The sequence below is a fragment of the Leptonychotes weddellii genome, chromosome 3 (genome assembly GCF_054177405.1).
Source record: "Leptonychotes weddellii isolate Sample4059 chromosome 3, ASM5417740v2, whole genome shotgun sequence".
NCBI classification, from domain to species: Eukaryota; Metazoa; Chordata; class Mammalia; order Carnivora; family Phocidae; genus Leptonychotes; species Leptonychotes weddellii.
The window spans coordinates 55,077,788-55,102,737 of NC_138371.1; the positions used below are offsets into that span (position 1 = coordinate 55,077,788).

The 24,950-nt window shown below is 37.7% G+C and overlaps 1 protein-coding gene across 3 annotated transcripts in view; it reads left to right on the forward strand.

Moving 5' to 3' along the window:
- The window catches only part of SLC25A12 (solute carrier family 25 member 12), a 197,543-nt gene that overhangs the window by 92,529 nt on the left and 80,064 nt on the right, over positions 1-24,950 (forward strand). For 2 of the 3 annotated variants that reach the window (XM_031026492.2, XM_081814184.1), the window contains exons 2-3: positions 5,464-5,517; positions 22,843-22,985. In XM_031026492.2, coding sequence (XP_030882352.1) covers positions 5,464-5,517; positions 22,843-22,985 — 197 coding nt within the window. Of the gene's footprint in view, positions 1-4,369; positions 4,513-5,463; positions 5,518-22,842; positions 22,986-24,950 lie in introns of those variants that run through there. The other variant, XM_006731791.3, reaches the window with a different exon arrangement.

A 24,950-nucleotide genomic window follows, 5' to 3' on the forward strand; every position in this document is an offset into this window, starting at 1 on the left:
TTGAAAAGAAAACTGTTATTGCCTTCACAAGGGAATAAAGAAGACTGTGGTCCAAAAATAAGATCACTGTTATCCCGATCGCATAATTTATAGGACTCAGAGTCAGACTGTGAGGAAGAGCAGGTTAGGAAGACGTAACTGCAAAAGTACAACTATATCATCTGATTTTTGATACCCCACTCTTCCCTCTCCACCAAAAAGAGAATTTATTTCAATAAGACCAAATATTCATAGAGGGAGTATAATACTTGTATGGTATAGAGAAGTCCTAAAAGGTCTGATTTATCTAGTATCTATAAGTGGTTTGGGTTGAAATAATAATTTTCTGATTGATTTTGAGGTCAGCCTATGAAGTAGAATATAATTTGTTCAAACTTGGACACCTAACGCTTAATATTTCTCCCTAGCCTACCCCTTACCATTTCCCCATATAGACTCTTAGCAAGGAAAGAGTTGAAGCACATCTTATAAAATTTAAGTTTTGTAGTGTTTCAGTAAAATAAAAAGAACCATTTTATAATTCTATTAGGTCAGAACCAATATATACTTAAAAGTTCCAGATGTTCAGGGGCGCCAGGGTGGCTCAGTTGGTTAACTGTCTACCTCCGGCTCAGGTCATGTTCCCAGGGTCCTGGGATGGAGCCCCACACAGGGAGCCCGCTTCTCCCTCTCCCTCTGCCTGCTGCTCTGCCTACTTGTGCTCTATCTCTCTGTCAAATAAATAAATAAAATCTTAAAAAAAAAAAGTTCCAGGGGCGCCTGGGTGGCTCAGTAGTTAAATGTCTGCCCTCCGTTCAGGTCATGATCCCGGCGTCCTGGGATCGAACCCTGCATCGGGCTCCTTGCTCCGCGGGAAGCCTGCTTCTCTCTCTCCCACTCCCCTTGCTTGTGTTCCCTCTCTCACTGTGTCTCTCTCTGTCAAAAAATAAATAAAATCTTAAAAAAAAAAAGTTCCAGATGTTCAAATATCCTTTGTGTGTGTGTGCCGAAGTCAGATCATGCTATTTATTTCAAATATTTTTAGTGAGCTTCATCTTGATGGGAGGCATAAAATGCAGCTTATTCCTCATCATAATGATGGTATATGTACTTTTAACCTAGGAAGAGCTTCACTCCTGGTTTAGTCAATGATATCCTAATGCTCTTCTAAGTGTTTATACACCACCTGGATTTACTTCTTGCAAGATGACATCCATAGTAGCTTGTGTGGGATATGGAAACAAGAACAAAAATGTATTCATGTCAGTAAAATAATTGGAGGAGGCTAGAAGATAAACAAAAATAATATGTTATTAAAAATGGAAGGAAGGCCAGGAGTTGTGGCAGAGCAAGCTCATTGGAAATTGCCTCTTGTTTTAATTATTATATTTTAGTTTATTAAGACACTAGGCATTAGTATAATTCTAACTTTCACCCACAAAGTGACTGGCTGGTTTCAAATTAATATAATGTAAGCTGCTTGGGAGTTAAAAACATGTTTCTGTGGGTTTGTCTAGCAAACCTATATTTTGGTTTTGCATTTGGGGTAGTATATTATTTTCATGGGCAACAACTTTATAAGCATATTTAAATTCCCAGCTCAGTCAAGCTACATATTGAATCTTTTATTAAATCAATTCTAAAAAGTGGCTATTAATGGCAATGTATTTGCAACTAGTCTTTTAGCCTTTAAATTCCAATTTTGCTTTCTGAAATGTCATTATAGACGGTTTTAATTATTAAGGTTTCAACTTATAGTTGTTCCATAGTTTTAAAATTATTTCTTGTTTACAAATGTCATTTGCAATTTAAGGAAAGAGTTATAAATTACTTTATTGGCAAGTAATTTTAAAAAGCTGTGAAAAGTTTTGAACTATTTCTACCACCTTTTCCCAAATATATTGTGAATATTATTTGACAGGTTTGTCTTTTGATACCCCATTAACTAATAAGTTTTCCTTCAACCCTGATCATCTGCAATTGAGGCAAAAGTAAGTTTTAATTTGTTTAACTTTTAATAATACCTTTCATCAATCATTATAACAGAAGGATAGATCACAAAGCTTTTCAGAGTAGGAGCTCTAACTCATAGACTTTTGTATTCCTTTAAATACTTGGTTTATTGCTGTATAGTTTACAATTTTAATTCCTTTATCCATTTTATTGTTTATTATATTTGGATAGATAAAAAATCTATCAAAACCCACCTTTATTTATGGTAGCTGAGCTTTTCTATTTTCTCTGTATATTAGCCTTTAGTTTTAAATTATTACATCATCTCCATTGCAACTAGATTAGCACCAGTGAAGGTCTTGGATTTGCTCAAAATCAGCTATTTTTTTGAAGAGATTTGTACATATATATATAATTTTTTTCAAAGATAGCCTATTTTTTAAAAACTTATTTATTTTAGGGCGCCTGGGTGGCTCAGTTGGTTAAGCGACTGCCTTCGGCTCAGGTCATGATCCTGGAGTCCCAGGATCGAGTCCCGCATCGGGCTCCCTGCTCGGCAGGGAGCCTGCTTCTGCCTCTGACCCTCCCCCCTCTCATGTGCTCTCTCTTTCTCATTCTGTCTCAAATAAATAAATAAATAATCTTTAAAAAAGAAAAAAAAACTTATTTATTTTAGAGAGAGAGAGAGCACACGAATGGGAGAGGCAGAGGGAGAGAGAGAGATTCTCAAGCCAACTTGGTGGGGTTTGATCTCGTGACCCTGAGGTCAGACCTGAGCTGAAACCAAGAGGCAGAAGCTTAACCGACTGGGCCACCCAGGCGCCCCTCAGCTATTTTTTTATTCAAGAAAATTTTCCTTGTGGCTTGGTGCTTATTCCTAGGAATTATTGTGGTGGGCTCTGTTTAAATGTGATGTTGTCTTCCTCTGTAGGAGTGGCCAGTCTGACCCTAAATTTTCACTCCAACAATATAGATTTGGTCAGCAACATGTTCCAATAGGTAATAATTCTTTCATTTTAAATAAATGCCTTCCTTCCCCTTAAGTACTTTTGTTCAAACTGAGGAACTTTCGCCTACTAAACAGACATTCTTCCCTTGTAAAGTAATGTAAAATAAACATTTTGAGATTCCTACTTAGAGAAACTTCAGGAAATAAGAGAGAGCAAAGTATCAGGGGCATAAGGTGCTAGAATAACAAAATATGAATTTGTAAATCCTATGTCCAATAGTATTGTTAAAAGAACTTGGAACAAACTGAATAAATAGATGTAATAGTTAAACCAACTGCAGCAGGAAAGCTCATTATAGTACTAGTAACGTAGCATTCCTTATCAACAATTTCCATTTGCCACTCCTCTTTTCCTCATTTCTGTAAACTTGGATACTTAACATAAATATTATGATTAGTGAGACTGGAGAAAAGGAAAGCCTCCTGTTTGATCCAACATTGGAAACTTGAAAGAGGGTGGAGAGGGGTTACAGAACTAAGTGAGATTAAGATAAATCTTATGTTGTTAGCCTTTTTTTTAAAAAACAGGAAGTATGCCTGTAGTCACAAACAAAAGAAATATACTTAAGGTTGGGGTTTGGGGTCGCATTGACCATCTGTAAGATACTAGAGGTTAGGGACTATATGTTATTTGTTTTTGTATTTTTTACAAGCAAGACTATGTCTGGCATATGATAGATGCCCAGTAAACGTCTGTTGAGTGAATCAATCTGTGGTTCAATATAGTCATAATGGCAAAATTCGGTTTTAGAGACATTATTTTGGTTCAAGGTAGAGGTATTACTTAGGCAGGACTGGCAATGTTTATGTAGGGGCAGATCGGGCCAGGATTCAGTACCAGTCCTGTCAAAGACAAATGGATTGTTTCCATATGCATTTGTGCCCCACCTCATTGCACAAAGGATTTGGGTGATTAGGAGTGTGGAGTGAGCCTACTAATAAAGCTTTATAATAGAAGAAGAATTACAAATATATTAAGCATATTCATCTCATGCCAATTTAAGGACCTATTTATCGTTATGTTTCCTTAGGTTTTCCCCAGAGTGCATGGTCCCCCATCTTTTTTATTGTCAGTATTTGCCATTTGTTGTAATTAATTCATTTATTCATCAATGGGACATGCCATTCGATCCGTCGAAATCTTGCTTAATCTGGATCCCAAGCGTTCCTTTAAGTCTCAGGACAAAACGACTTTGGCTGAAGTCGGTGCCCAAAGCCACATCCACTAAGAGGCCTTAAGAAACCTGGGGCTTTCCCGGCGGCGACTCAGCTGTAGGCAAGCACGCGGCGTGTCGGAATCCCAGGGCTGGCACTCCAGCATTCTCCGTGGGAGGCGCGTCCTCCTCCCCAGCGAGGCAGGCCGCCCGCCCGGGTCCAGCTCCCTTTCTGGCGGGGATTCAGGGCCGTCTTCCCGCCCCGCCCCGGGCTCATTTGCATAGGGACGCGCGCGGCGCCGGCGAGCGGGAAGGCGGGCGCGGCCGGCGAGGCGGCGCGCGCGCGCGCCCTGACAGCTCGGCCTTGCTCGCTCACTCTGCTCGTCCCCGGCTTCCAAGCACAGCATGGCGGTCAAGGTGACTCCCAACTCTCTGCTGCTGCCCTTATTGCATAAGAGCCATTCCGGGGACCTTGCCTTCAGCCCCTCACCTCTCATCATTTTCTTCGTTGCCTGGTTCTTAGATAGCGTATCCTGGGGCTCCAGCTTGTGGGTGGGAGAGCTGTGTGCGACTTGGACTGGAGGGAGAGGATGCCCGGCTGGGGGAGGGGAAGTAGGAGGGATTAGGAGTTGGAGGGGCTTCTGAGGACCACAGGTCGGAGGAGGAAGAGTAGTGTCCTGCTCTAGATGCATGGGATTGCGAGCCCGGACTTGGAGGGCATCAGAAAGGGAGTAGGAGGAAGTGGCATGTAAAGCCGGGGATACCTAAGGCATCTGTGTTTTGCAGTGGGGGAGGGGGTGAGTAATTGAGTCAGTTGGGGCTTCAGTGGGGCCTGGGGCAGTGGTTGGCATTTGTGCTGCAGGTGGCAGGATGTCGAAAGTATCTGGAAACATTGTCGCAGCTTTCATATTTTAGCTTGGGTGGAGAAAGAGAAGAGATAATTACTTTCTGGATTGCTTTACATGGGGAAGAAAGGCTGCTAGGCCAGGCGATTAATTTGGGTGTTTCAACTTTCCTGTTGCTCTGTTCTTGATGGCCTCTTGATTTGGAGGTGGGTGGTTGCTATTGTGTTGCTAGTGGATGTGGAGTAAAGTAAGAGATTGATCCTCACTGCCTTCCCTTTCCAGTCCAGAGGAATCTGGGAGATTTGCTATATATTAAGCTCTTCACACCTGTACTTCCCCCCCCCCCCGCCTAGTCACAGAGCTCCAATTTGACAGGTGTTATCAGTATTAGTTCTTTTGGTTTGTTTTAAACCAAACACCCTTATAAAAGATAAGAGCATTGATTGTTAGTGTCTGAGAACTCTAATCTGAAGAGATTATGTGGTCTCTAGTAAAGTATTAACTGGCTTTTTTTTTCTTACAGGTGCAAACAACCAAGCGAGGTGATCCCCATGAGTTAAGAAACATATTCCTACAGGTAAATTGGCTTATGTAGCATGCTCTTTTATTGGGACCAAAAAAAAAAAAAAAAGATGTAAATTTAGTGCTTTTCAGGCCTTAACTTTCAGGATTGTTCTATTTTCATTTATTTTTAAAAATATGGATAGACAAATATAGCTTATAATTTAAGGTTTGAATAAAGATTTTTTTATTAAGGTTTGATAAAATATTTTCCTCAAAATACTGTTTTTTTTTTAACATGTCTTAAAATATGTAAAGAAGAACACTAAAAAGAGTTTCTGGCTTCCCTTAAGCACTATGATCAAAATTTTATTTCAAAATGTATTGACACTTGTGTAATTACTAGGTATGGTGATTAAATTTCTTTCTTGAAAGTTGCAAGTTTATAGTTTTCCTCCTTATAAGCATTTATGTAATTTGTTACAGAGATAAGAATATTATAGTTATTGTTAATTTGTGTGTGTCTTTTCTCCCTCTACTTATTTATATTCATCAGCTTTTAAGGTTTGTTACAAAATGTTACTGTCTGCAATTCTTGCAAAGATCCACCTTCTGCTAAGTTTCTAAGATCAGCAACTTGGCTGCAGACTTAAAAAGTTGTTTTAGTTTTTTTGTTTTGCTTTCTTTTCTTAAATTTCAGAAGTTCCTCAGGCAGGAAGTTGTACTTAAGAAATAGATGAAAAGGGAGACAAATTAAGGTGTTCCACCAAATACGGTGTTTTTCTCTGAAATATTCTTTTGAAAACTTTCTATTCTGGAGCTGCGTCCTTATATAGAAACTTTGACCTTGGGCAGGTCCCTGCTGGGTATTTGTTTCCTCTGGAAAATGAGAGGTGATCTCCAAGGTTCCTTCCAACTCCAGAAGTCAATGATTCTATATTAGGAACAGATTCTAACATATGCTGATCAGCCTGGAATAGATGATATTTTTATCTGAGGCATAGATTGCTTAAGCTTTTGTTGGGGAGGAGCCTAGATGACCATACATATGTGTAGTTCATGAAAAAGAATTAGCAAAAATTGGAATCTTTAAATTTTACAAAATCTGATAAAGGGAAGCATCATTTCCAGAACATAAGTAATTGTAATAGAAATGATCTATTTATGGCTTGAAACCTTTATTCCTCACAAGTGTTCTTGAAAATAATGGAAAAACATGTCAGTATTAACCGCACCGTATACTTAGTTGTTCTGTGAAAAGTTCGTGTGATATAGTTAATTTTTTCTAGATTAAGTAGATATGGAAGAAATCAGTTGAAAGATGCATGATGTAGTGAAGGTGTCAGGAACGGTGGGTTCAATTCCCCGACCTGCCTTTGATTGTTGTACCTGTAGGCTACCTGTCTGGCCTTTCTGGGCTTCACCTTCATATGTGGGATTCAGTGGGGCGTCAGGAAATGGAAATTGAGGTCCTTTCAGCTTTAAAAATCTTAGGGAGTGGCGCCTGGGTGGCGCAATCCGTTAAGCGTTGGACTCTTGATTTTGGCTCACGTCTGATCTCAGGGTCATGAGATTGAGCCCCATGTCAGGCTCTGCTTTCCGTGGGGAGTTTGCTTGAGTTCCTCTTCCCCTACCCCCTGCTCTCTCTTTCTCTAAAATTAATCTTTTTTTTTTAAAGATTTTATTTATTTGACCCAGAAAGAGAGACAGTGAGAGCAGGAACACAAGCAGGAGGAGTAGGAGAGGGAGAAGCAGGCTTCCCGCCGAGCAGGGAGCCCAATGCCAGGCTCTATGTGGGACTCGATACCAGGACCCTGGGATCATGACCTGAGCCGAAGGCAGATGCTTAATGACTGAGCCACCCAGGCCGGGGGGGCAGGTAATATTTTGAAAGCTAGAGGTATATGAGGGGCTAATGGCAGCTGTGTGTGTTAAGTTAAAGGAAAAAAATCTAGTTACTTAGGTGATGAAAAAAAGTGCCTTTACACTGTAACTACCTAGAACATTTGGCCAGTGAGTTTGGATTTGAAACAGTAGGGAGGCCTATCGGTTTCTGAGTGAGCAAATTGAAGTGGTGACTTCTGACAGCTCTTTGTGTATGTTGGATAAAGTGTGGAGAGGTTGGAAGTAGGTAGGGAGATCAGCTAAGAGGCTATTGAAATAATACATGTGGGAGATAATGATCTGGAGTGGCTGATGGCTGGGGAAAAGGAAAGGAAGGACAATACCAGGGACTTTGTAAGGATGAATCCATTGAATTTGGTATTAAATATAAAAGTAAAGGAAGAAGTAGTGAATCTGGATAGATGTTAATTGATAAGGCATCCATTTTGGGATTTTTTTGGGGGGGGGGAGCAGTTTAAGTTGGGTTGTTAAATAAATATGTCCCATTATGTTGAATCTGTCAGGTTTGGGGAGAGACAAATTTATACAGGTGGTAGATAAATCCTTGTGGTGATGGGATTAAATATAAAAGAAACAAGACCAGGAATAAGGGACTGATTTATAAGTGATATCCACAATTGAAGTGGGAAGGAGGAAGAGGAGAACTAGGGAGAATCGTCCCAATGGAATTTAAAGTAGTTTCAAAAAGATATAGTCAAAGATTAAAATATAGGTTATTGTTATTAGTATAATTTGTTATAATTTTGGTAGGATTTTGGGGCCGCTTGAGTTTAGGATCATTTGAGCTGTTTAAAGACTACAGAGAATATTTAATTTTGAATTTTGGAATACAATTGAAAGCTTTTTTTTTTAAAAAAAGATTTTATTCATTTGTGTGTGAGAGAGCGCGCATGCGCGCACGAGTTCGGAGAAGGGTAGAGGGAGAGGGAGAAGCAGACTCCCTGCTGAGCAGGGAGTCTTATGTGGGGCTCAATCCTAGGATCCCAGGGCCCGAAGATTGTGACCTGAGCCGAAGGCAGATGCTTAACCATCTGAGCCACCCAGGTGCCCCTAATTGAAAGCTGTTTTTTGTAAAATTTAGATTAACTCTCTAATTCACAAATACTCATTTGTTTTTGTCATCGGCAAAATATTCCTCTTTGAAAGTGCTGATCTCTCTATATTTAATGGAATTATGTGTGCAAGTTTGTGAGAAGGGCTTTATAAAAGTAAAGCGCATTAACATTTTGAATATAGGAACATAGGTTTATTTTTTCTGTGTTCATTGCTTCTCAAATTTTGATGAGCTATATTTTCAATTAAAAAAAAGAACAATAATATTCACTTGGATTCTGCTTTTTCCTGTCCCCTACAAGTTCATGAAATTGGAGCACAACAAATGAATTGGTATGTGTTAGATTGTGCTATAATTTTACAATCGGTTGTCAAGTTAAGATCTTACTATTACTGTCTTTACAACTGTCATTTCTTGATTTATCTCTTCTTTTACCTCTCTCACCCACACACTATCATTGACCCAATTTTGCTACATCAGAAATACACAGTAGCAAAAGGAGACAATAGAAGCAATGAAGAAGGAGGTAAGGTGAGGATAACAGGAATGTCACAGGCTGTTTGTTATAAACCTGACAAACTTCAAAATGAGGAGTTAATCTAGTCTATGCTTTGTGGCAAAGTAGGTTTATCAAAACTGTTTTAAGTGAATTGTTTGTCAAGGTCTCTTTTTTCAGTTGGTAGACTTTTTGTTGTTTATCAATGTATTGTACGGTAAAAGCAACACATGTTGAGACTATCATTACATATGTTAGACTAGAAACATGGTGCAATATAGAACTCAAATATTATTAACATCCTGTTCTTTTTCTTTTTTGAAGATTTTATTTATTTATTTATTTGAGAGAGAGCAAGAGCACAAGCAGGGGGAGGAGTGGAGGGAGAGGGAGAGATACAGATTCTCTGCTGAGCGTGGAGCCTGACATGGGACTCGGGCCCAGGACCCTGAGGTAATGACCTGAGCTGAAGTCAGATGCTTAACGACTGAACCACCCAGGTGCCCCACCCTGTTCTTTTTCTCATTATCACCAATGTAACAATGAAGATCATATCCCATATAAAAATTATGAAAATTCATTTTCTTCTGTGTTATTTTAGAGAAGAAGTGGAAGAAGATGCTGCTAATATAAAGCAAAGAGTGATTCTTCCTTAGGGATTTTATGATAACATTTAATTTTTAATTGAAAGAAATATCCTTTTTATTCAATAAATAATTTGTTTACATATTACGTATTTATTTATTTTGGGCAGTAACCTGGAGCTGAGAAGGGAGTTAAGCAGGACTTTTAGCAGGAGACGCTTCCACTTTGTTGGAATAGGTATTAGGGCTATGTTTTTGGAAGCATGGAATGTGGATTACAAATGATAACATCTACTGAGGCTCAATGTGGAGGAAAAAGGTGCTCTCACAGGGTATTTGTGGAAACAAAGACTCTTTGGAAAGCAATCTGGCGATAGTTTAAAATAGAAAGAAGATACCATTTGAACAAACAATCCAACCTTTGGGATATTTATCCCAGAGAAATAAAAATACTCATAAGAATATATATGTACAAGGGGCGCCTGGGTGGCTCAGTTGGTTAAGTGGCTGCCTTCAGCTCAAGTCACGATCATAGGGTCCAGGGATCTAGTCCTGAATCAGGCTCCCTGCTCAGCAGGGAGTCTGCTTGTCCCTATCCCTCTGCCCCTCTCCCCTGCTTGTGCGGGCATACTTGCATTCTCTCTCTCTCAAATAAATAAAATCTTAAAAAAAAAAAAAGAATATGTATGTATAGGGTTGTTAGTTGCAGCACTCATTTGTTCCTTGAGGGAAAAAAAGTAAGAAACGAGAAATGTTATCAAAGGGGAGTAGTAGAAAAATTATGGAATAACCATCCCATGGAAAATTATGTAGAACTAAAAAGAATGAGTTAGGCCTATTTCAGCTGATTTAGAGAGATATCCAATGTACTATTAAGTGAGATAATAAAGATGTAAATAAGTGTATATAGCATGATTATAGTTTTCTAAAAGTCATTTTGTATATGTTGTATTTATATTTACACATATATATGCTTATAGAAGAATTAGGGGAAAATAAAAACAAAGTCTTGATGTATATGTATTAGATTTTGATCAAGTGAATAATTTAAAAAGTAAGAATTTAGCAGTTCAGAACCTGAAGTTAAAAGAGGACTTCCCAGACTAAATTGGGTTGAATAAACCCAGTATGAGACACACAAAAGGGTATCTGACTAAGTTTTCACCAGTTCTTTATAATGTGGGCATTGAAGATGATAGCCTTTATCTTTAGTATATTATTATTTTAAAAAATTTTATTTTTTAAATTATTTTTTAAAGATTTTATTTATTTATTTGACAGAGAGAGACACAGCGCAAGAGAGAACATAAGCAGGGGGAGTGGGAGAGGGAGAAGCAGGCTCCCCGCTGAGCAGGGAGCCCGATGGGGGGCTCGATCCCAGGACCCTGGGATCATGACCTGAGCCGAAGGCAGACGCCTAACGACTGAGCCACCCAGGCACCCCCAAAATTTTATTTATTTATTAGAGAGAGACATAGTGAGAGAGGGAACACAAGCAGGGGGAGTGGGAGAGGGAGAAGCAGGCTTCCCACTGAGCAGGGAGCCCAATGTGGGGCTCGATCCCATGACCCTGGGATCGTGACCTGAGCCGAAAGCAGATGCTTAACAACTGAGCCACCCAGGCGCCCTTATCTTTAGTATATTAGTACTTGCCATAAACTATATAGAGTTTTCATTAAAAAAAAAAAGGGTTAGGCATTAAGGGCATACTCACACCATAGACTTTATCCTTGAGTCAACTGAAGGATTGAAAAATAATTGAAAAGATGAGAAAATTAGTGTTATTAAATGCATGTTGTGTTCTATTACCCATCAATATATTTTTAATTGTCTACCATGTGCCAGGCTAGGCATTGTGCTAGGTTCTACCTTTATAGATTTTAAAGATTTTTTTTTTAAAAATGTATTTATTTGTTGGGGGGTGAGAAAGCAATCATGAGCCAGGAGGAGAGGCAGGGCGAAAGGGAGAAGCAGACTCCTCACTGAGCAGGGAGCCTGCTGTGGGGCTTGGTTTTGACCTGAGCCAAAGGCAGACACTTAACTGACTGAGCCACCCAGGTGCTCCTACCTTTATAGATTTTAGATAGAGGATTTCAGTGAAGGTAAAACCTCACGTTCTAGGTCGTCGTGAGATAGACAATAGTAAAGCCCACAGACTTGGAAAAAAAACAAAAAGCAGCTGCAGAAGGTGATAAGTCTGATAAGGAAATAAACAGAATGATGGAAAAGGCCATCATTTTTCAAGGGGGTGGTCAGGAAAGACCCCTGAGGAGGTGATACTAGAGATGAGACTAAAAGGTGGGCAGAGAGAATTCTGAACAGAGGGCTCACAAGTCTAAAGGCCTAGACAGAGATAAGGGTTTGTATGTTCGGCAAACAGAAAGCAGGCCAGTGTGCCTGAAGTGTCAGTTAGTGAGGGAGTGAATGGCCAGTAAGAGATGAGGCTGAAGGAGAGCCGTATCAGGCACGGCCTTGTTTGCAGGCCACAGAAGAGTTTGGATTTTTTTTTTAAGAGCGTTGTTGAAACTACTGAAGGTCTTTCACCTTGGAAGTGGAATAATTCAGTTTACATTTTGAATAGATCATATTTAAGTAGATCATATTGATCTATTATGTAAGCTTTCTTATACATTTCTGTGCTTTCTTATGGATGACGGCTTTGAGTAGACTGTGAGCCTTCCTATTTAATTTCCTCCTGTCCCTGGGGTTCTTAGACTACCTTGAGTGAGGCCTCACTGACTCCTTTTCATCCAGAAGACCAGTAGCTGGAGCCTACAATGGCTTTGTAGTCTGATCTGGATTTGAGTCCTTATTTGCTCCCTTTTTGCTGTATTACTGTAGGCATTTACATTAGCTTTGGAGTCTGTTTCCTCATCTGTCTGAGAAGGGATAACTACACCTAGCGCATAGGAATGTTATAAAGATTAACTGAGGTAATTTGTAAATGATGCCTGACACATGGAGCTTAGTTCCTTGTTCCCTTCCTTTTCTTCTAAGATGAGATGAAGACTTTTCTTTCCTGAATAAGATCTGAGACCCTGTCTTTCCAAGATAACTGTGCTGGACCTATGAAGTGACTAAGATGTTAATATGTGTTTATGATTATGTATGTAATCAGCTAATTACTCACATTCTTGAGACATACATCTGAAGATCTTTACAAATCCCCACATTCAGAAATACCGCCGTAAGAGGTGACTTCTCTCAAGTTTATAGGTTCTGAGAAGGGATATAGCCATGGTCTAAGATTGAGAGACTATGAAAGATGTGTACAGAGTTGTTTTTGGAAACTTCAGCTGCTCAGTCTGGACCAGAGAAGGAATAATAGTCCAAGTAGGCTCTGAAATACCAAGACACAGACCTAAAAGAGACTTGTAATTCATTCTTCAGTGTGTAACTTAAAAATCATTTCCTTGTGCTGTCCAGCTCTCTTTTACTTAATATTACTGAAGTTTCTGAAGCATCATTCACTGAAACCAGTGCCATAGCCACTATTGGGCTTCTAGAATGCGCCATTGCTTACTTACTGAATCACTATTATGTGTCAGGCACTATTGTAAGTATTCTATACAAATCTTTATAGTTAATCCTCAAAACAACTCTATAAGATAGGAACCATTAATATTCCCATTTTCATAGATGAGGAAACTGAGCCCTAGAAGGGTTAAGTAACTTGATCAAGGTTATACAGTAAATGGAAGAGACTTGCTTTATGTATTTCAAAGCAACTTGGCTTTTTTAGTTAATACTGTTTGGAGATAGGGGTATGTTAGTACATATAGAATCATCTCATTCTTTTTCTGTCTTTTAAAAAGTCTTTTTTAATTATGGAAAATTTTAAACCTGTATACAGTTAGAGAAAATAGTATAATGAATTACCATATATCCATCACTCAGCTTCACCAACTGTTATGGCTGATATTGCTTCGTCTGTATTGCAGCTGCATTGGATTATTTTGAAGCAATTCCCAGACATTGTATCACTGCATACACAAATACTTTAGTATCTCTAAAGGTGATGACTCTGAAAACCATCAAACCATAATTCGATTATTACAGGTAAAAATATTCCTTAATAATGTGGATTTCCATTCAGTGTTGAAATTTCCCTGATTGTTTCATTTTTTAAAGTTGTTTTATTAAAATCAGGATCCAAGCCATGTTCATACATTACATTTGTTTGATCTGTCTCTTAAATCTTTTAATATTTTCCACTCCCTACCAGGATAAAGGTCCTTCTATCTCTGTGGCAAAAATCTTGGTATTTAATCAAAGCTTACCAACATTAAAGCATTCTGTCCCCCTAGGAGCTGCACCTTGATTGTCAAAGACATGATTTGCTCAGGCTTACAAATATATATGCTCCTTGTATGTTCCCATGGTTACTTAGACCAAGAGATTGAAGTATTATTTTAAGAACAATGCAAATTAATTATACAACTTAATCTGTCCTGAGAAGCATTCTAGTTTGAGTTATTGAGTTCTCTGGGGTCATTATTTTATTTCCAAGGTTTTTGGCCATTTTGAGGGGAAAATTGTTTTGGTAGACCTCATTTATTATGGTAGTTTCATTTGATTTCAGTGATTAACAAGGGTCTTGTACCTCCATGCTCTGTTAGGACTTGCATTTTTTAGTAGCCGACAGTAGGACTTGATATAATGGACAGTAAAAATACATATACTGAAGCAAAAAGAAAAATAAGCACATAATATTTCATGGAAACAAGCTGAGTTAGAAAGCAGACTTTTGGAAAACTTTTTTTGTAAAATCAAATAGAAGGTTTGATTCTCGTGTTTGTGAAATATGCAACAGAAAGTGCTAGTTAAAATTAGATGGATGGGACACCTGGGTGGCTCAATCAGTTAAGTGTCTGCCTTTGGCTTGGGTCATGATCCTGGAGTCCTGGGATTGAGTTGTGCATCGGGCTCCTTGCTCAGTGGGGAGCCTGCTTCTCCCTCTGCCTACCACTCCCCCTGCTTGTTCTCTCTCTCTTTCACTCTGACAGATAAATAAATAAAATCTTATAAATAAATAAATAAATAAAATTAGATGGATAAAATTACCTTTTCCTAATGCATGTGTAGTTGATTTTAGTAAATATCAAAAAAATTTTGCATTGCTAATTAAAATCTTTTAAAAAATTGGCCATATGTGTTAAAAGTATTTTTTCTTACTAAAGTATTACTTATGATAGATGAATTCCACATTGTATTGTTGTAACAGGGTTTGTGTGTCAGACCCATTGCAGTTTGCTCCTCATGGAGAGTGCTCGTGTAGTGAAAGGGCATACATTCCTGACTAAATTTGGCTTCCGTTAGGAGTAAGAGCAGTAAAAGTGAAGGACAGCAAGAGGATTAACTTCGTATGCTCAGCTCTTCCATTGTTAATGTATTCATTTTTATACATGGGAAATGCTTTATGTGATATCTGTAATTACCAAACTTTGTGACATTGTCATTTGAGAGTTGCTGAAATTAAAAGGATGTTGAGATCTGAAAAATGTCAGTTCATCTCCGTTGGAACAAAGTCATGGAGCAACAGTGTGTTTTAACTCATATTACAGCCCCATGTTAGATAAGCAGAGATGAAGCTGGCTAGACCAGTTAGGACCGATGTGGTAAACCCAAAAATAGTGGAAGCCACCCCCAAGGAAACCTTGGTTTGTAGGAAGATGAAGAGTTAGAACAATAACTCCTTCATGCTTGGGCAAAAGCAGAATAATTAAATAAGCAAAGGAGGGAAATTGGGACCCTATGCTTTTCTGTGTTTCTAAGCATTTTAGAAGAACTACAGTATTTCAATATGCATTAGTTTTACAATTTCCAGGTACTTTGGTGTTCAAGATCTCATTTTTTCCCTTACATCAAGACAGCTTTCTTTCTGTACTGTTTTATTAGAGAAGAGGCTCAAAGAAGCTATGTTTCACTCAAGAAATCGCACAGGGGATTAGAACTCGTTTTCTGACCCTGGTTTCGGTGTCCATCATGCTATCGTCTCTGAGCTATGTGAGGGTAGGAATTATGTTTTTGTGATCTTTGCATCCCTAGTACCAGGCATAGTGTCTAGCACACAATCGCTACTTGATAAATGTTTTTTAAGTAAATGCAAAATGACCGGAAGATTTGAAATTAGCAGATTTTAAGTAGTGCCTCTAAATATATTACCTTGGTTTTGGTGTGCATACTTAAAAAGAAAATCCTTGATACAACTATGCTTTTTAAAAAGTAATCCGCTTTATAGTTATAGCAGATGAGAATTTTTCTTTATAATCTCTGGAAAGTCCTTTAGACATATAAAATATCAAAGGATCTATTTGTCTTTGAACTTAAACCATTTTAACAGGTAATTTGTATCATTTAGACTGTTTGGGTTTTTTACTCATTTGTGTCATTGAATTTTATGTTAACCTTCTTTTCCTCTTTACTCAATAGAAATTTAGGATTGTGTGAAAACTCTTTGTAAAGTCTGCTTTATAGTAACCTGTAATATAGGTTGAAATTTGGTAAATAGTTAAAGGAGTTAGTTACTACTGTCTAACTTACTTCAGTCAAGTGAGACCTTGATATGTTGATCTATTGGCTTGGTAGGCAAAATATTTCTAGATAACATGATCTCATTTGGAGCTAGAGGTAGTTCAGTGTAAGTACAGTAGTGTAAGTACATATATCTATATGTGAAACCCTACCATCTTTCATCAGCAATAAAGATTCTAATCTTTCATTAAGATCCATTTTATTTCTCAATCTTCAGAATGTAAAGACTTTTTCAAGCACATGTGAATTACACTCAATGTAAATTTAAATATTTCTGGAAATGTCAAATCTATGTGCACTTTTACATTCCAAAACTTGAGTTGGATTTGGAAAAAGTTTAATCAAGAAAATAAGTCACTGTTTTTGTTTAGATACTGTCAGCTACTTCTTGTCAATGTCTTTCATGTGTCCTTGACTTCCTGCCCAAGAGGGATTTACAACTGCTTAAGAGACATCTTTGAAATGGCAAATGATTAACTCTAAAATTATTTGGAGTATGGGTATAATATTTGGTCAATTTCATTTAAAGTAATTTCGGTTCACTCTTTGAAATGATAGGAACAAAATGGAAATGATATTATGAAACGAATAAGTTAGTTGATAGATTAAATTTTTAGCATAACTGTTAGGATGGTAGACCCAAAACTTTGTTTTACATTGCTTTTTATTGTTTTTAGTATAAATATGCGAGTCATTTTGGTTAGCAGAAAGAGGTCTCAAAATGGCTACTTAATCTATTCTGATTTCTAGCCTTTTGTGTTACTCAAGGCCATGTTTACTTTGTTTAAAACATTATTATGCAGTCAATTAAAATAAACATTGAAAGTAATGAAGCTGTTTAAAATGGTCATTCTTTTTTTTAAAAGTATTTAAAAATATACTTTTGGTTTAAATATATCATCTGTTTTTAAGGTACCTGCTTTTCTTTGTTAACATAATATCTAAAATGTTTTAGCATCTTGACTGACTGTGGGTAGATTCTAGTTTCAGCTCTATACTCCCTCTTCTGTTCTGTCTGTTCAGGCAAACAGACTCACTGACATTGCCAAGTAATTGTCTCTAATTTAATGAGTTAATTAGTTAACTGTCTCCTGCAAAAGTCAAGTACTAACTCCTTATGGATGAGAAGAGTTGTTTTTTTTCCCTCTGAGCTATACACTTTATCTTTCAGTTCAAATCAAGTTAAAATAGACTAGGAGAGTTGGGGAAAACACTAGCAAAATACCTCAGGGTAAGTGATTCTCTGGCATCATTTATAACCCCAGATACTGGAAAAGCCTGTTCTGGTACTTGTCAACAAAAGCATTTGTTTCCTTGTTGGCTGCTGTGTCCTTGGTTTGTGCTAAGGCTGCTTTATTTCCTGATAAAGTCAAGAATGTTGTGAAATCCTGGTGATTCTGTAAGTACAGTATAATTTGTGTGTGTGTGTGTGTGTGTTCTGTGTGTAGTGGTAGTAATCCTGGCAGTCAAATTCAGGTATTAGTGCTAGATGTGAGACACCTATGTGGCAAAAAGAAATGGAGACTTAGTTGCCACATTTGTTAATACTAACTCTGAAATGTTTTCATATTCTTTTTTGAAAACTGACATCTGATTAAGGAAAGCAAGCAGCTCTCAAACCATTGGAGAGAGAACAAAGATCTCCATAACCCATCTCTAGTATTTTTTTTTATTTTGCATCTTGTGTTTAGTTCTTCCTTCTTTTAAATTTTCATAGGCGTCAGACCCAGGATTCCTTGTCAAAGGACGTGAGCATTCGTATAGTTCTTTATATATGATATGTATATGTATATATATTGCTGAATTGCTTTTCAAAATGACTGAATTAGAAAGCAAGATGTACAGAACAGTATCTATAGTTATCATTTGTGTAAAAAGAAATGAGTAGGAATATTCATGCATATTTGCATGTATATACATTAGCATGTGTATGCATATATCTTATATGTGTATAATCATTTATGCGTAAAACATCTGGAAGGATATACAAAAAAATTGATTGCCTCTGGAGTGGGGTATTGAGTGGGGACAGAGGTGTTAGAAAGACTTTTCACTGTATACCCTTCTGTACCTTTTGAATTTTGAATGGTGTGACTGTAACATTATGAGAATCATTTTTAAAAAAGGCCATTAGCAAGGGGTGAAAATACCCATTGTTTTCTTATTTGCACTCCCACCCCCTTGGTTCAGGCCTCATCCTCTTTTATCTGGATCTTCAGTAGGGGACACTTGTTCTCCCTGCCCCCAGTCAGTTTCTGTCCTCTCCAAACCATCTTTTCCCTTGCCACCAGAGATGGCACAGGTTAAATCACATCTCTGTCCTCCTCTAAAATTTTTAGTGGCATCCCAAGGTCCACAGAATGGAGTTCAGACTATTCAGCTTAGCATTCAAAGTCTTCTATCATCTGGTTTCAAACTGCCTTTTTGGTCTCACCTCTGCATGTTATCTTTGTATATATCCTCTCTTCATTACCATTTCCTTTTCAACTAACTCTCCCCCCGCCCCAAAAAGGAAAAAAAGTATTTTAAAATTTCTATATTTGTTCACATTTCTTTTTTCTTTTTTTAGCCTGAAAGACCCTGTCTGTTTGCAGTTAAAATTGAATTTTATTTTCAAGGCCTATTCTGAATGTTACTTTCTCCTTCCTACTGCAGACTCATTCCACCTGTTCTTAGAATGAACCACTCTTTTTTGAATCCCATAGTATTTCCCATACCATTGTTTGGCACTCATGTTCTAGTGAGTTGTTGACTTGTCAGTGTCTTTATATTCTATTTTTAGACTTTCTTGTGTTGATTCCTCTTTTCAATTGCGGTAGTCTTCCTGACATTGTGCCTTTCCCCACTCCTGCCTATTCTTAACTCCGTGATTTTCTGATTTTGGTAAAACATGTCAGATTTTGAAGAACACTGAAGAACAAAGAGCAAAAGAAGTAGTTGACAGGAATTGGTAGAATCCACTCACTATTAGTATTAATACTATACAGTTAATTTTTTCTTTATCCTATATTTGCATACCTATTGTTTTGAAATGTCAAAGATTATTTGGTCTTCATTTTATTTTTTAAAAATTTTTTTATTGTTATGTTAATCACCATACATTACATCATTAGTTTTAGATGTAGTGTTCCATGATTCATTGTTTGTGCATAACACCCAGTGCTCCGTGCAGAACGTGCCCTCTTTAATACCTATCACCAAGCTAACCCATCCTCCCACTCCCCTCCCCTCTAGAACCCTCAGTTTGTTTTTCAGAGTCCATCGTCTCTCATGGTTCGTCTCCCCCTCCGATTTCCCTCCCTTCATTCTTCCCCTCCTGCTATCTTCTTTTTTTTTTTTTCTTAACATATATTGCATTATTTGTTTCAGAGGTACAGATCTGAGATTCAACAGTCTTGCACAATTCACAGTGCTTACCAGAGCACATACCCTCCCCAGTGTCTATCACCCAGTCACCCCATCCCTCCCACCCCACCTGGTCTTCATTTTATAGATGTATGATATATCTAGAAGCTTGGGGAGAATGGAGTTCTTGAAGGACTCAGTGAGTTAGTGGTAGGGCCAGGACTTAAACTTAGGACCATTTCAGGAATGACATTTATAGCATGTAGAGAGAACATGACTTTATTTTGAGGTGATATTTGTTAAGTGTTTTTGGTAGTACAAGCTAGTAAAAACATGTGTACCTTGGACTACTTCTTGTGCAGGCTAATAAAGCATTGGCTGTGATAGCCTCTGTGGTGTGTTTTAGAATATGACAAAAGAAACGTATTTTATTTAATTCTTTCCTTGTTGAAAGAGCTGGTTGCTTGGTTTAGTCAGATTCACAAATGAGAATAGTTGAAATGCTTAACCAAAAAGCAAACCAATAGTCCTTTGCTTTGATCCTTTCCATCCCTGTCTTGTTTCCCAGAAGCAACCACTTCTAACTCTTAGCTATTTATTGTGGTATTTCCCTTCATATCTCTATACTGCTATTTCTAGGCATTATTGACTTCCTATGATAGTAGTTGAGGACTTCCTTATACTTCTTCCTCCTTCCTTCTCCCTCCATTCCTCTCAGTATGTTTATCATTGTTATTAAATTAATATTTGTATCTGTATTAGTATGACTATAAATACTGTTTGTTTTAGCCAAGTCATGTATTATATTTCCTGTTTTTGTACAACAAAAATACCTTTTCATAACTTACTTTCTCATAGGGTTAAAAATCACCTAACTTTCCATTTACTTAGCAATTTGTATACCTAATACCAATTCATTAATTTAACAAATATTTACTGAATGCCTACTGTGTGACATTATTCTTGGTGCTTGGGATACAACAGTGAACAAACTAGACAAAGATTCATTCCTTTTTTTGGGAGATAGACAATAAACATAATAAAGAAGTAAAATACGTAGTGTGTTAGAAAGTGATTGGTGCCAATGGGGAAAAAAGAGCAATGTGTGGGGGGTTGGGAATATAGGTGCAGGCATGGGTTGCATGGGTAATACTAAATAGGGTGATAAGAGTAGATCTCATTGAGAAGGTGACATTTGAACAAAGATTCATACTCCTCCCAATGTTATTTTTCACATAGCCAAATGCCTTGGATAATTTAACATTTCATTTTCCCCAGTGGCTTCCTTCTTGGAGCCCTTTGTCTGCTCCCTGCCAGGATTATGAACTCTAGAGGCCTACAGCACAGTTGTCCTGGGATTTCTCTTGGCCACTTTCCTGGGTTGGATCATCTGATTCCTGGATCCCACATCTTCCTCTGACTTGGTTCATGCCCTCTTTTTGATGGAGTAAATTTTCCTATAGCTTCCTGAGAAGGCACATGATGAGAGAAAAAAGTATTGAGAACATGGATATCTCAAAGTACTTTTATTTTTATTTATTTATTTTTTAAAAGATTTATCCATTTTAGAGAGGGAGCGAGCATGCATGAGCAGGGAGAGGTACAGAAGGAGAGGGAGAGAAGCAGCCTCCATGCTGAGCACCAAGCTGGCTGCAGGACTCGATCCCATGACCCTGAGACCATGACCTAAGCTGAAACCAAGAGTCAGATGCCCAATTGAGTAAGCCACCCAGGCACCCCTCAAAGTACTTTTAACCTACTCTTACAATTGATTGAAAGTTTGGCTTAGTTTAGAAATCTGGGCTGAAACTCATCTTAGAATTTTCAAGGTCTTACTGCATTGTCTTCAGCTTTCAGTGTTTCTGTTGAGGAAGCATTGATGCTGATGATTCATAATTCTTTATAGGTGACCTTTTTTTTTCTGTCTGAAAACTTTTAGGATTTTCTCTTTATTCTGATGTTCTATAATTTTATGATGATGGGCCAGGTCCTGATGTGGGTTTTTTTTTTTTTAATTTGTTTTAATATATTGTGCTTGGCATTTAGTGATCTCTTGTATTCTTCAATTCTGGGAAAATTTCTGATGTTACAATACTTTGATATTTGACTGAAGTAGCTAAATTGATGAGCTGCAACCCAAAGAGGAGAGCTTTGGTTGTTCATGTTTGATCATGCCATAGTACATAAAACCCTTAAAATAATGAAGTATTTATTTGATAGGCAGGTATTATTTTCTTTGTAAAAATTAATCACATAAAAGCAGAATATTTTTGTTTCTTTTTTCCAGCTACTGGAACATAGAACAAATACCTATGATGGAAGGTCATGTTTTTCTCGTTCATTTCACCTTCTAAGGTTTAGTAGTCTGTCCTGCACCACCCTCCCTCCCCCGCCCCCCAGCTCCCCACTATTGGAGGTGGAAACCCTCTAGGAGTCTACAGGTGTCATCTTCTCACTCTCAGGTCTTGGTCACCTCGGCTGCCCTTTCACCTTTCTTCGTCTTTCTTGTATTTCTTCTCTTACATATTATATGTTTCGTTGAGATAAAAGTCACATAACAAAATTCACCGTTTTAACCATTTTAAAGTTTATAGTGCAGGGACGCCTGGGTGGCTCAGTCGTTAAGTGTCTGCCTTCCGCTCAGGTCATGATTTAAGGGCCCTGGGATCAAGTCCCGCATCGGGCTCCCTGCTCAGCAGGGAGTCTGCTTCTACCTCTCTGTCTGCCTGCCGCTCCCCCTGCTTGTCCTCGCTCGCTCGCTCTCTCTCTGTCAATAAATAAAATCTTTTTTTTTTTAAAGATTTTATTTATTTATTTGGCAGAGAGCACAAGTAGGCAGAGTGGCAGGCAGAGGGAGAGGCAGAAGCCGGCTCTCTGCTGAGCAGGGAGCTGGACGTGAGGCTCGATCCCAGGACCCCGGGATCATGACCTGAGCCGAAGGCAGCCGCTTAACCGACTGAGCCACCCAGGCGCCCCTAAATAAAATCTTTAAAAAAAAATCTTAAAAAAAAAGAAAGTTTACCGTGCAATGTCATTTAGTATATTTACAATATTGTATGGCCATTGCCACAATCTAATTCCAGGACATTTTCATTGCCCCCCCCAAAAAAATCTCATATGTGTTTAAGCAGTTACTCTCATTTCTCCTTCCTCCCAGTTCCTGGCAACTATGCCTCTGCTTTCTGTCACTGTGGATTTGCCTACTGTGGACATTTCATGTAAAAGGGGTCATACAATCTGTGGCCTTCGGTGTTTGGCTTCTCTAACTTATAATGTTTTCAAGGTCTGTCCATGTTGTAGCATGTATCAGTATATTAAATCAGGCTATGAGTATTTTTTACTATCCAGAGAAAAGCCCTGCATTTATTATCTTTATTATGATTTTGATAACTGGCCTTTAATTTACCTTTTCACAAACATTTTTTGGTTACAAGATGTTGTTGAATAATTTTAATTTTTAAGTATACATTATTTATTTTTTAGTATGCCAGTACTGAGGTTGATGGAGAACATTACATGACCCCAGAAGACTTTGTCCAGCGCTATCTTCAACTGTATAATGATCCAAATAGCAATCCGAAGATTGTGCAGCTCTTGGCAGGAGTAGCTGATCAAACCAAGGATGGGTAAGAACCTTTATACATTTTTTGAAAATGAATGTTCCTCAATACCTTACTAGAAAATAGTAAACTCTAAGTTTACCTATAACCATCTGGAATTTTAATATTAAACCATATCTTTTCTTAGAAGTTTATAAAAAGTGTTACTTGCTGCCATTATCAAGGATTTGGCATAATTAGCATTTCTTTCTTGCTTGCTTTTTTTGGGGGGGGAAGAAAACTACACGTAAAAAACCATATTTTATATTGAATAATCTGAACAGAATGGTTTTCAGATAACTAAGTGTATTTCTTTCACTCATACAACAAATATTGAATACCTTCTATGTTTTAGGCAATGTTCTAAGGCCTAGAATTACATGAGTGAATAAACTAATAAATGCAAAAGCAATATACAAATTTAAAAGTAAACTATAGCATGTTAGATTATAAGTGCTATGAAGAAGAATAAATCAGGGAAGAATTTAGAGAGTGGTATTTATGTATTTATTTGTCTCATTTATTTGACAAAATTTATTGAACAACCACCATTAGATAGGCACTGTTGGGCCTTAGTAATACAAGCATAAGTAAAATGGGCTTCCTGGCCTTAAGAAGAAATTCATGGTCTAGTGAGAAAGAGGATGAGTAAACAAAGAAAATAATACTTTGGGAATAAGGTGCTATAATAAAAGTATGTGACAGATACAAAGGACACCCAAGAAAGCATGGTTAACTCTGTTTTAGGTGATCTAGACAGCATTATAGAAGAGGTGATACTTGAGTGAAATCTGGCAAGATGAACAGGAGATTGCTGGTGGTTGGGTAGTAGGGAGGAGAATTCTAGGAAAGGGAACAGCAGTGGTATGAAACATCAAGGAGAGTGTGCGTGTGTGTGCCTGCGTGTGTGTGTTTTGGGGAGTGACGGGGAAGTTGTGTTAGGTGTACCTTGGCGTGGCTGTGGTATTGCTCTGTTGCTGCTGGAGTTGTGGTTGGAGTGGAGCTGGGGACCTTGTGTGCTAAGTTTTGACTGTATCCTGAAGGCTCGTGACTTAGTCTTGGAAGTATTTTTAGCCTGGCAGTGTGTGGGTGTGTACAGTCACAGAAATAGCAAGGTGCATCTTACTAGAGTGTCAGTTTACTCAGGGGAAAACGCACACCATTTTTTTATTAAAATCAAATATGATTGTATTATGGAGCAAATGAATTATTTTTATGAATTATAAAGAGAATTTTGTCATGCTTTGTGAGTTCCAAGCTACATCTTCAGGCCTTCAAAGGCCCAGGTTCTTTCTCCTACTTATAGAGGTAGTTGTGTGAAAAACTAGGCAATGAGGAGTTGTTAAAAGTTATTTCTATTACCACAGATACGATCAGATTTTAGAAAAATTGTAGGTTGGAACAGGGCAAGACTTGCATGCAGTGAAATCCATTTAGGAAACTAAATGGATAACTACTATAGTAGTTAAACTAGAAATGTTGGTATCTAAGTTGTTTGAGTCCAGCGTTAGTATTGTATTTTCATTTGTATTTTCCCACAGAATCTAGTACAGTGCATGAAATCTACTATGAGTATTTTATATCTTAGATAAAGATTTTATATAATTTATCAGTAGTAGATATTGGGGAACTTGTATACATTTTGTGACTGGTCTCTAAAAAAGTCAAATCAGGGGCTCCTGGCTGACTCAGTTGGTAGAGCATGAGACTCTTGATTTTGGAGTTGTGAGTTCAAGCCCCACACTGGGTGTAGAGATTACTTAAATAAATAAAGTTTAAAAAATTAATCAAATCAGCTGATAAGTTACTATGGACTATTCAGTCATTGGATTTCTCAATAGTGATTAGGCAGTAATACATATGAAAATCAATTATTTTTAATCAGAATTCATTCTTCAAAAATTTTAAAGGTAACATATACATTTAGATCTTTTAGAAACTATAGGAGCATTTATTGTCATTAATTTGGCCTGAGACCTGCTTTCAGAGTAC